This window comes from Schistocerca americana, chromosome 7 (assembly GCF_021461395.2).
Source record: "Schistocerca americana isolate TAMUIC-IGC-003095 chromosome 7, iqSchAmer2.1, whole genome shotgun sequence".
NCBI lineage: Eukaryota > Metazoa > Arthropoda > Insecta > Orthoptera > Acrididae > Schistocerca > Schistocerca americana.
In genome coordinates, this window is record NC_060125.1 from 427,148,255 (window position 1) to 427,160,526 (window position 12,272).

At 42.9% G+C, this 12,272-nt stretch overlaps 1 protein-coding gene across 1 annotated transcript in view; it reads right to left on the reverse strand.

The window, feature by feature from the left end:
- The window catches only part of LOC124622981 (arrestin domain-containing protein 17-like), a 192,552-nt gene that overhangs the window by 49,949 nt on the left and 130,331 nt on the right, over window positions 1-12,272 (reverse strand). Inside the window, exon 7 of the mRNA XM_047148770.1 lies at window positions 11,733-11,915. Within this exon, the coding sequence (XP_047004726.1) occupies window positions 11,733-11,915 (183 nt within the window). The remainder of the gene's footprint in view (window positions 1-11,732; window positions 11,916-12,272) is intronic.

Below are 12,272 nucleotides of genomic sequence, written 5' to 3' on the forward strand. Positions count from 1 at the left end.
CCGTATACTCATTTTGAAACGCCCTATACATAAGAACATGAATACAATCGAGCGAGAGATTCCATCAAATGAAAAGATGATGGCAGCAGAATTTGTAGTATATATAACCTGAGCGGCTGCATGGGTGACCTTGTGATTTGGTTACTGTTGTACTTTTGAGTTATCGTAATACCTGTTAATATATTTATTACCACAACAAGGAAGCACAGAAATGCTCAAATGGCTTGGTCGTCAGAAATCGGTAGCCTTCCTTAAACCTCTGATGCTTCAGCAGTCGGGAACCCTACTAAACTGTCATGGAGTGCGGGAGCTGATAGTATAAATAGTGGCGGCCAGAAATAGAGAACCATTGCTTGCATGTCGTGCTATTTAAAACCTCTGTTCGCAACAGATGATAGGCCAAAGTAGTGCTACTTTTTGCAGCATACCTAACTACACTATCACGTCAAAAGTATCCACCCCTTAGTAGGTTTCACCGTCTACGTTTATGATGGACTGAACTCTGCTGGGGACACTCTCAATGAGGTATCTGAATGTCTGTGGAGGAATGGAAGCCCATTCTTCCTCAAGAGCCGATGTTGGAGGCTGGAGTCTAGAGAGAAGTCAGCGTTCTAATTTATCCCAAAAGTGTTCCATTGGGTTTATTTGGGGACTGTGGGCAGGCCAGTCCATTTCGGGAATGCTACTATCCCCAAACCATTGCCTCATAGATGCTGCTTTATGACAGAGTGCCGATACACACAGTCATCGTCTCCGAACTATTCCTGTATCGTACGCAATACACCCATTACCATAACACCACCTCCTCTTTACTTCACTGTTGGTACTATACATTATCACAGGTGATGTTCTCCAGGAATTCGCCAAACCCACAACATTTCATGGGATTGGGACAGGGCTTAGCATGATTCATCACCACAAATCACTCGGTTCTAGTCACCCACTCTCAGTGGCGTCGCTTTTTAAACCACTGGAACTGTCGCTAGCTAGCTCGACCATCACATCCGGTTCTTTTATGCTCCATACGCACAGTAGTTGTGCTAGCTGAACTGCTGTTAGCACTTTGGGACTCGCGAGTGATTCCTTCCGCTGATTTCATGCGATTGTTACAACCACTCTCCGCAATATTCGATGGCGTCCGTCCGTCAGTACATGAGGCCTGTCTAACCGTGGTTTAGCTGTAGTTATTCCTTTACGTTTCCATTTGACAGTCACATCACGAACAGCTGACTTGGGTACTTTAAAAGGGTTGATATGTCCCCGGCGGATTTGTTACTCAGATGACATCTAGTTACTAGTCTGCATTCGGAGTCACTGAGAGCTCCTGGACGGCGCTTTCTGAGGGTTCTGTTTCTGTACTGATACCACAGTACCGGCTTCTTTTATACCGGCAAGTCCGCTTCTCGTGACATCTGGTGGTCAATAACGCAATACATCTGGGTGGCCGAATATTTTTGAGCAGATATCGTATGTCTTTTGCAGCAGTTCTGGACGGACCAATTTGGAACGTTTAACGTGTCATGCACTGGCATCTTATACCGGCCAATGTCACCTTGAAAGTGTATTAGTGTACGTGAAAGCACATTCGTGCACTCATTAAATACCGAAGTTTCCGAATTTTTAGCCTCAAGTACTTCATTTTCTGTGCTCTAGATAACTATAATTTTTATCGGGTTATCGACATCCCTTAAGCATGTTCGTCAATAAATGGACACACCCTGGTTGAGAGGTAATGGATCAAATTCCTAGGCATCCAAATGGCTAACAAACAGAGGTCGCACCAGCATATGGATAAGTTAACAAAAAAGCTCAGTTCTGTCAATATACCATGTGTCCGGCAACGGTACTACAGTTGTTTTATTTTTTCTGTCGACGTTAGGTTTGTTGGCGTTGCAATTTCACAATCAAACTTCCATTATCTACCCCGAGAAACACCTCGGGCTATGCTTAGCAATACAATCTTCATTCCAAAAAAAGCAGAAAAAGATATGGAAGCTATGACGGCGACATTTTGAAGCATCCCTACGCTAATACGAATAATCTTAGAAAATTGTCGATTAGTTTGACTTACGTACGCTTATCATATCCCCTCTTACTGATTACCTAAAATTATCTTCACATTAGTTACAGTGAACTGAAACATTAACAACAGTGCCGTCAATGACAGTGTCTCTGTTGTAAGAAACAATTAAATATGGTACCAGAATGAACTACTACACAGAGACTATTTCTGTAATAATAAGGAATAATAGTGAATCAGAACAAAGATAAACGCGGATGTACGTCTTTCCTCATCAGCACAGTGTTATTAATTATGATGAGCGTTAAAATATTTGTTTAACTAAGCGACAACAGAGCAGTTATGGCAATATGTTGAAATGACACGTTTATTTAAGCTGCTTGAGACTTCCACCGACTGATGGAAAGAACAAGGTGAATTTTAGAGAGTCGTTGATCACGAAGTCATGAGAGACTTGACACAAGGTGTGATTGGACACAGATAGACTGGAAGTTGATCGCGGCCTTTTCGAAGGAACCACACGACCATTCGTTTTATGTATTGTGATGTACTGAGTAGGTCTTCTATGGATAAAGGATCAACGATTTCATTAGTATCCAAGTGGGAGGAGGGGCGGTATAGGAGTTCATCATCCATAGAGGAACTTCAAATTTGTGACCCAAATGAGGCCTCACATGGTGTTTCACGAGCTTACCATAAAGCTTCATATTTTGTTGTACTCAAACGTAATTTAGATTTACTTTTTCGAACAGATAAAACATACAAAGATTGACCTTTTGTATGTTGCTATGGAGGCAACAATTAACCAAACATTATCAGCCTTGTGCTTATGGTAACTATCTGGTTGGCCTACAAAATACTCCTAGGCTGCTCCTTGCAAACCAGTAGTTGATATTTTGAGAGCAAGTGTTCGTGAAATAATCGATTTTCTACGATTCTGGCAATTATAATAAACACGATGAAGACCACATGCAACAAATTTCGAATTAACGTGGAGTGTACCACGCGATTGGTTTTGAAAATTTTCAGCATTGCGGTGAATACATAAAGGAAAATTGCTCAGCCGTATTCTCATTCAGAAATCGCATTTGAATGTTGGTTGAGTGTGAGAAGATCGTGTAATGCCTTGTGTAAGAAAGAGAAATGCCTACTTGCGCGTGTCGGAATTCGACAGCGGTAGGATCATGGTCTATTGAGACTATGTTGTTTCGTTCCACGATATTACTGCTGGTGTTGGTCAGGAACCGACGTCAGGCATGCTGTTACGCATCAAAATAGCAAAGGAATGGGAGAGAGAAAACTCTTCGAACTACCTACAGCCCGGCATTGCTGAAGCACATGGCAGTACCAAAATGAGTCACTTGCTAGACGTAAACATTCGATATGGTTAGTCGGTCACCAAGAGTATAACTTCAATACTTCTGTGTGTGAGTGCAAACGAACTCATTGGAAAAGTGTAGGACGAGTGCAGACCAACCTGCCTCGTAAAATTGTGTAAGAAGCACTAGGTAGAATGCTAAAAAATCAGGGGTTTGGCGAAATAGTTATGATACTGAAACAAATTGATTAAGCCTCTACAGCAAAGCTGAAGACTGGTGACGACTGATAATCAGTGAGACTGATTCGGTCATTACGAATTACATCATACAACAAAGCCATTACTTGGCACCTAACCTTGTTAGGTTGGAGGCAGTCGATCAGTAGTATCGATGGCGTCCATGTCATACGCAATTGATTCTCTGATTATTGCATTGTAACATCTTGTATGAGATTGTTCTAATTTGGTCACACTGTTGCTGCCCGATGTGATGACCATGATTTGTAGCTATTGTGAGTTGTTCGTATGGCTACTCTCTTACTGTATGGCGAGAGACAATACTATGGAATGTCATCTCTATGAGCTGTGTTTATTTTGAATTTGTGTGCATTTTATGTTAGTTTCAAGTTAGAATTTTCTATAATTGTATCTTTACATACATTACGATTGTGTTAAATTAATGTGAACAGTCGACAAAATGGATTGGCCCTGCAAAAATTTTTCTATACAGATGGTCTGAAGACGGCGATTTAATTTCGCTGGAACTAGTAATCCCCGAGTATTTTTGTGCGACGTAGGTCAATAAACTTCTGTACTAAAAAGAACAACCGTGTTCTGAATTTTATTCTCTACATTCGAAACCTCACTTGACACTGCATTCACTTAACATGTGCTAAGAAGATGAAATAACAGAACATATATAACGAAACTTCCCTAGTTTGAAAAGTTCGGTCCATTCAAAGAAACAATACTGACAGACTATAACACATAATAAATTATAATCACGAGCCAGACAACAAATTAACGGCGACTAATCAGAAGCTGAGAAAACCACGCATTCTAACCGTCTGTCTGTCTGCTGTCTGTCTCTCTCCCTCTCTCTTTCTTTCTCTTTCTCTTCTGGGTCAGCAAATTCGTATATTCGCGGCAATATACATTCACACTGCACAGAGGCGAGTAGCACAGTAACCATGACAACATTAATAATAACTATTTCATAAGTTCGCTAATCTTCTATCGTGGAAGATGGCTGTCTATTGGTTAACTATAAATCCACCGTGCGGTCCTTGGCAATAACACCATAGAGTGAGCAACTTTAGTACTCGTGACGGTCACTGATTAACAAGATCGCAGGGGAAATTAGTAATTTAGATATTCTGTTAAATAACGAAGCTGAATCTATGAAACATCGCGACTCATAGGCTTTCTGCAATTATTCCTGTTTATTATAACTCATGCACTGTTATAGAAAACGGTGATCTGACTCCTGTTTGCAACGAACAGGAACAGGACTGTCATAGAGGATACTGTGTGCGCCAGGCATTCATGTTGTACACAGTTAGATCCATTGTTTCAAATCTGAGGCTTCAGACTACAGCACAATTACATAGGTTTGAAATGCTTTAGGCTTTGCTATTACAAGTAGCAGCGCTGCAGAAGTCTTCTTTCCATTGCGCAGTGAGCAGCTCTCAGTGTTTGAACGATCTTCGCATCAAAAGTACATTTATCACTGTCATGAAAAAAATTCGTGATACACATTCTCTGTCTTTGGGTAGCGTAGTTCATAATTTGGAAAACTAATTTTAATTTAACATTGCTGTTAATGCCGTTTCTATCGCCACAGCCGTCAGTTAATCAGAGCGAGATAAGTCACATACACCATCCGACTGAGAATCGTGCAAACTTTGTTCCGAGTGTATTTGAACTGTTTCTGTATCGTGCCTGAGGAGAAAGTTAGGAACATGTTCAGAATTTATCTAGACGACCGTGAGAAACAACGGTCGTCTGTTCGCCTCAAGGATTAGACCCGTGACCAGCTCACATCGCTGTCGCGGAAGCTGACTCTCTAGACGCCTTTAATTCCTTTATCATTTTTGTTCGTCGTTGTTCCCGTCATTTGCTCTCGGTGGACGTCACATGACACTTCTTCAAGTTCATCATTAGATTCTTCACTCAGTTTTCTTATTACAAAGGACAGCCAGCCCTTCTGACCGAACACGCTGAGCTACTGAGATGGCAAGAAGTTAAGCTACACAAGCATGTCGAAAGCCGCCCTTGTAAATTTTACTATCATAACACATTAAAAGTTTGGATTTGGAAATTCTCTTTAGTTCACCAAAAGCACTCCATATCATTTATATCCTTCTGTTTATTTTACTTTTTGTTTGCTGTCTGTACAGGGTGAAAAGTATTTAAACCGACAAACTCTGGGAGGTTGTAGGGGACATCAAAACAAATATTTTTCCCTTAAATCATTTTTTCCTATGAGGAGTATATAAAGCGGCAGAGGAAGATTTCTCTGGCGGCAAATTAATGAAACCAACAAACACTTTTCCATTTTTTTATGACCAAGAGACAACACATTAATACAACCCAATTTCAGTTACAGTAGATTTTCAAAAATTGCCTCCATTGACACGTAAACAAAAGTTACACCGTCGGATCATTTTCTGTCTGACACTGGCAAAAACCGCAGGAGTATCCCGAATTGTTCCTGCTGCTGCTGCTGGTACTATCAGGGCAACCAGATCCTCTTCTGATGCAACAGGAGTTGCGTAAACAAGGTTGCGCATCTCTCTCCACACATAAAAGTCCAGAGCGGACATATCTGGGGATCGAGCAGGCCATGGTACATGACCACCTCTGCCAGTCCACGTTTCTGGGAACCGTCGGTCCTGGAATCGATGCACACGACGACTGAAATGTGCCGGCGCCCTGTCATGTTGGAACCACATGCGTTGTCTTGAATGGAGCGCGAAGTCTTTCAGCAATTCTGGCAATGCTGTGGCGAGAAAATTGTAATAGTGCCTGCCATTTAATGGCCTAGGTAGCAGATATTGCCCAATTAAACAGTCCCCAACAACACCGACCCACACATTAACGAAGAACCGCACTTGATGAGCGCTAGTAACTGTGGCATTTGGGTTATCTTCACTCCAAACATGCGAATTGTGCATGTTGAAGACTCCATCACGCCCGAACGTTGCTTCATCGGTAAACAACACAGAGGATGGAAATGTAGGATGGTGGTGATGGTGGTTAGTGTTTAACGTCCCGTCGACAACGAGGCCATTAGAGACGGAGCGCAAGCTCGGGTTAGGGAAGGATTGGGAAGGAAATCGGCCGTGCCCTTTCAAAGGAATCATCCCGGCATTTGCCTGAAACGTTTTAGGGAAATCACGGAAAACCTAAATCAGGATGGCCGGAGACGGGATTGAACCGTCGTCCTCCCGAATGCGAGTCCCGTGTGCTAACCACTGCGCCACCTCGCTCGGTGGAAATGTAGGATGCATTCCACACGGTTCCAGGTACCACTGCGATAACTGTGCTCTGGGTGGATAATCAACTGGTTCCAGGTTGTGTACACGCTGTAAGTGAAATGGACGTAACAATTGCTCTCGAAGGACTGTCCTTACATTCGTCTGATTCGTCCCCATGTTACGTGCAATTACACAAGTGCTGATTGATGGATCCTGCTTCAAATGCTGCAAGACAGCTTCTTGAAATTGCAGCGTTCTTACCGTGCGACGGCGTCCCTGTCCAGGTAATCTGCTAAATGACCCGGTCTCACACAGACGTTGGAACACAGCAACAAAGGTCATATGATGCCTGATACGGCGATTAGGATATTGTTGATAAACCCGCTGTGCAGCTCGTACGTTGTGGTGCTACACGTAGCATGCACCAACCATATCAGTGTGCTCACTTCAGGTGTATCGCTTCATTAGTAAACAGAGACAATGCACTACTACACTGGTGGACAGCAGTTGCCTACAACTGAAGAGCGCAATACGCCCTCTAACAACTGAAGAGAGTAATACTGCCTCCACCGGTTTAAATAATGCTCATAGGGAAAAATGACATTAGGGAAAAATATTTGTTTTGATGTCCCCTACAACCTCCCAGAGTTCGTCGGTTTAAATACTTTTCACCCCGTATAGTCATTATCTTCAACCACTCCACCTACTGATACAAAACTTACCAATTACGACTTCATTGTTAATTTGCACACTTTTCTCTTACAGGTGTTCAGTGTCCAGTAAATGCTTCCGTTGGTTGTTGAACATTTCTCTTATTTCTATCTTGATTTTTCGTTATGTAGATTGAACAGCAGGGGCGAAAAACTGCATGACTACCATACATCGATTTCAGTCCTAGCAATTTTGTCTTGGTCTTCAGTTCTTATTATTACCTCTTGTTTCTTGTAGGTACCATGTAATGAATTTAATTAATATATTTCGGGAACCTTTTGGTACCATCTCGTACTTAGCACACAATACCGATGAATTTCTGCCAGAGATAGCTCACACTAATCTGCTGGAAGCTCATTCGTCCCAAGAATGGCCACTCGGTAAGCAGAAACATGCTAACAGTACAACAGAAATTGTACGAATGATTACTACAAGTTCGCACTAAAATAAAGTGAAGGCGGTGTGTCTCCTAGTTTGCTCTGCGTACAGACTGGGCTGAGACTGATATCGGAGTTGCTTGGGAAAGCCTTGGGCTTATCGCGGCGCCGTGGAGGGACGCAGGGCGTGGTCTCGCGGTGACCTTTGGCCGTAACGAGCAGCGGCCACACGCGACGCGCCCGACGCCCTCAGCCCTAGCCCTTAGCCCGGCTCGTGCCCTACATGGTCGCCGCGCCAAGTACTCCAAGGTCCCAACACATCTTCTTCATTCTTTTTGTTGAACAATAATTTTGCTGTGTGGTGATGCAGGACTAATGCGTGAATTTCTTTGATGAAAACTTCTCAGGTTGTCAGTCGAGTCGTGGCGTCGAGTTCGCCTGAAGATGACGAGTGGGAAACTCGTTGAGAGTTCTGGCAACACTATACCACAACTCCGCTGATAACTCGAGAGGATTTCATCAGTATCTTCTGTCCGAGGCATGACTTGTAGCGAGGCTTGTACAGAGTATGCTTGGATTACGTTTCTTACACTCTTTCTTTAAGTTTTTTCCATACTGTGTCGTACAATATATTAGGTAACGAAACTCTTCTCTTCCGTTCGATCGTCTCTACTACCCTTTTTTTCAAATTTGACATATTTAATCGTTGGATCTTTCAACTTGCTTTATGACTGCCTTTCTTATTACCCACCTACGTACCCATGTAATAAGAAAATGTTCTTATCAGTTTCCTGATATAATAAAATCATTTTTGTAACTGTGTTTCGCAACTTGCACAAAAATCGCGTAACATACTGAACCTAATGTTGTTTTATCAAAAAAATGTATGTGAAATCTTATGGGACTTAACTGTTAAGGTCATCAGTGCCTAAGCTTACACACTACTTAACCTAATTTATCCTAAGGACAAACACACATACCCATGCCCGAGGGAGGACTCGAACCTCCGCCAGGACCAAATATTGTTTTAAATGACATTTGATGTAGGAGAGACAGGAGCAAGCTGGCTCTCTCACAACTATACTTTGACGTTTTATTAATTCTGTACAAATTTTTATGTTTTATTAATTCTGTAGTTTCTTTTGTTCGTAAACATTCTAATCAGCATTCCATAAACCATGTGTTGAGTCTTTTGATTACTAAGTAACTGTGACTTGCATGGTCCAGTGGAACATGATAAATAAGTTAACGGTTACTCATTTGTAATACATCTATTTTTGGAGACACAACGGAAGCTCGTCTATGCGGACTAGACGGGATCATAGGTCAGATAATCGAAAATCTCTTTAATCCGGAAATTCACATTAAGACAGAATGACATAGGTTATGTGTCAAAACAGAAAAATTGTATTTATTGTCACAAATTGGCACAAATTATGCATTATTTTTACGTAAATTGTGACTAAATATTGACAAAAAAAGTTAGTTTATACGCTGTACTAATCAACAAGTTTTTTCCGAACCAGATTCGTACGTCGAATGCGAGTCAGACGATCAAAATGGTTCAAATGGCTCTAAGCACTATGGGACTTAAAATCTGAGGTCATCAGTCCCTTAGAACTTAGAACTACTTAAACCTAACTAACCTAAGGACATCACACACATCCATACCCGAGGCAGGATTAGAACCTGCGACCGTAGCGGTCACGCGGTTCCAGATGAAGCTCCTAGAACCGCTCGGTCACAGCGGCCGGCTGTACCACGATCACGTAGTAGTATCGCCAGCAACAGCTCTGCAGAAGTTTTCTGCCTCCTGGCGTTCCAGATAATAAGTTGTGACGTTTGTGCGAAGTTGCGCATCATAATTTAATTTCAGTACAGAGTTACATTCACTGTTATGGCTGTGCGTGTCAGAAGAGTTAGGAAGGTTATCCATTCCACTATGAGAGGTGTTTAAGACACAGGGACCTGCAGTTTCAGCGCTACATTATGTCCTGGAGCTACGGCAATCCTCTAAAATTCCTATACAAATTTGATGGCAACATGCTTAACTTCAAGTGATAAGACTAAATGAATAATTTATTAAAAACAAAGCTGACGATACTGGAATCTTTACCCATACTGACGTTTCATATTTACAGTGTTATTTATTAAAAAGCTTCCAGAAGAAATACGAATGAATCAAATTAACAAGACGGATGTCGACAGAGATGGTCGATCTCTGCCTGAAATATACCCTGCACGGGCAGGTGTCGCTAGTAATCAGTCTAGCTCGATGTTTCGTGATGTTAAGACGCAACTCGTTAGCGAGTGAACAAGTTATAGTTTTGTGGTTAAAAGTGAGGTAACTGTTAAAAGCGCTTTGGGAAACGTTTGACACGACATTAAATGATTCTCAAGAAGAGAGATTGCTATAGGGTATAATAGTTACGTTGCTAGATTATGTACCGCGCGGTCTTGGTCGCCTTGAGCCCGCCGCTGTGGCAGAGCGGTTCCAGGCGCTTCAGTCTGGAACCGCGCGACCGCTACTGCCGCAGGTTCGAATCCTGCCTCGGGCATGGAGGAGTGTGATGTCCTTAGGTTAGTTAGGTTTAAGTAGTTCTAAGTTCTAGGGGACTGATGACCTCAGATGTTAAGTCCAATAGTGCTCAGAGCCATTTGAACCACTTTAGGCGCCTTGTCTCGGTTAGCGCGGCTCCCCGTGTCGGAGGTTCGCGTCCTCCCTCGGGCATGGGTGTGTGTGTCGTCCTTAGCATAAGTTAGTTTAAGTTAGATTAAGTAGTGTGTAAGCTTAGGAACCGTGGCCTCAGCAGTTTGATCCCACAGGATCTTACCACAACTTTGCTAAATAATGTGATTGAAGCAGTGACTTATGAATTTTTACTGCCTCTAATATCGCATTGGTTTTACCATATCGCAACACAATGGGACAATAAGGTGACACCCGTTTTTTTTAAATCAGACTTTCAACATTATTTTAGTTTCAGTAATAGTGATCCCAACGGCAGCGATCTACAGAGAATTGCGCTGGAGACAACGAGACCTTTAGGAGCCATGAGGTAAGCAGGCATCTCTTACAACCATCGAACGACCGAGTACATATTGTTAGGATATACTCTTGCTGTTTATCCAACGTATGCTACATTACACAACGTCACATAGGGAAGGACTGATGGAGTTTGCATATTCTTATACGGTTTATTTATCGCAGCAGGAAGGAAGTTTAGGATGCGCTATAGTGCGTCCTATTCAAGCACGCGAAGTTAGAAAATGCCATTGTACAGCGAGACGTATACGAATATAGTTCATTTTGCAGCGCACGATGTGACATTTGCAGCAAGCGGCACAGGCTCAGGAGAAGTCGGAATGCTCTGGGCGTTAGTGATTTGTTTTTGGCTGCAGCAAATGTTACTAGCTGACAGTACTGCGTCAGATAGTCATTGTTGACTGCTGTGTTACTGTGTTGTACTTCAGTCTCTTTCGTACTGTTTCCCTTCTTGATTATAAGTAGGCCTTTATGTAATTGTTTGAGTCAGGATCTTTATTAAACACTTCCATAGATAAGACGAATTCAGTTTTGATTACGAACAGCATTTTAGCGACCGTTACCTCCGTGCGTGCCTAGTGCTTTTGCCTAAGCGAGGTGCCTACATTGCAGGAGGCAGGCGAGAATTTTTCCCGCAGCGTGACAGCTGACCCCCACGCACTGAATGCGACGGCCGTGCTTCCTTCCTCAACTTCCGGCAACATCCTCTGGCATTGTCCAATTTAGACTTGACATACTGTACTTATTAGACCGCCAACAGCAGACGAGAAAACGGACTGACCTGCTTGAGGCGAGCGCTCGTGCGGTAGATGGGCCGGTCGCTCATGTTGAGGATGTCGGCGGAGACGGCGATCTCCTCGCCAGGAACGAAGCCCGTCCTCTTCACCTTGGCCGAGGCGATCACCGTGCCCTTCTTGCAGCAGAACAGACACGAGTTTGTGCTGCGCTGCTCGTAGGCGCCGCTCTGCCAACAAACGCCACGCACTGACTCGTTACACATATCATCCGATTACAAAGTCAGTCCCACACTCAGTGTAACAGAATTGTACCACAATAGTTATCCACACTACACAGACACTTGACACTCTGTAATAGGTCAGATACAGGCAGTGACAAACCTCCACCAATTGGACTTTGTTCAGGCCGGCAATGTGGGTTTCTGCATCTGCTACCAACGAACATACACATACTGTCAGTAACGTACACACAAATGCGCGCGCACACACACACACACACACACACACACACACACACACACACACACACACACACAAACTAACCTAAACATGTACACTCGCACAAACACACTCTCCTATAAACT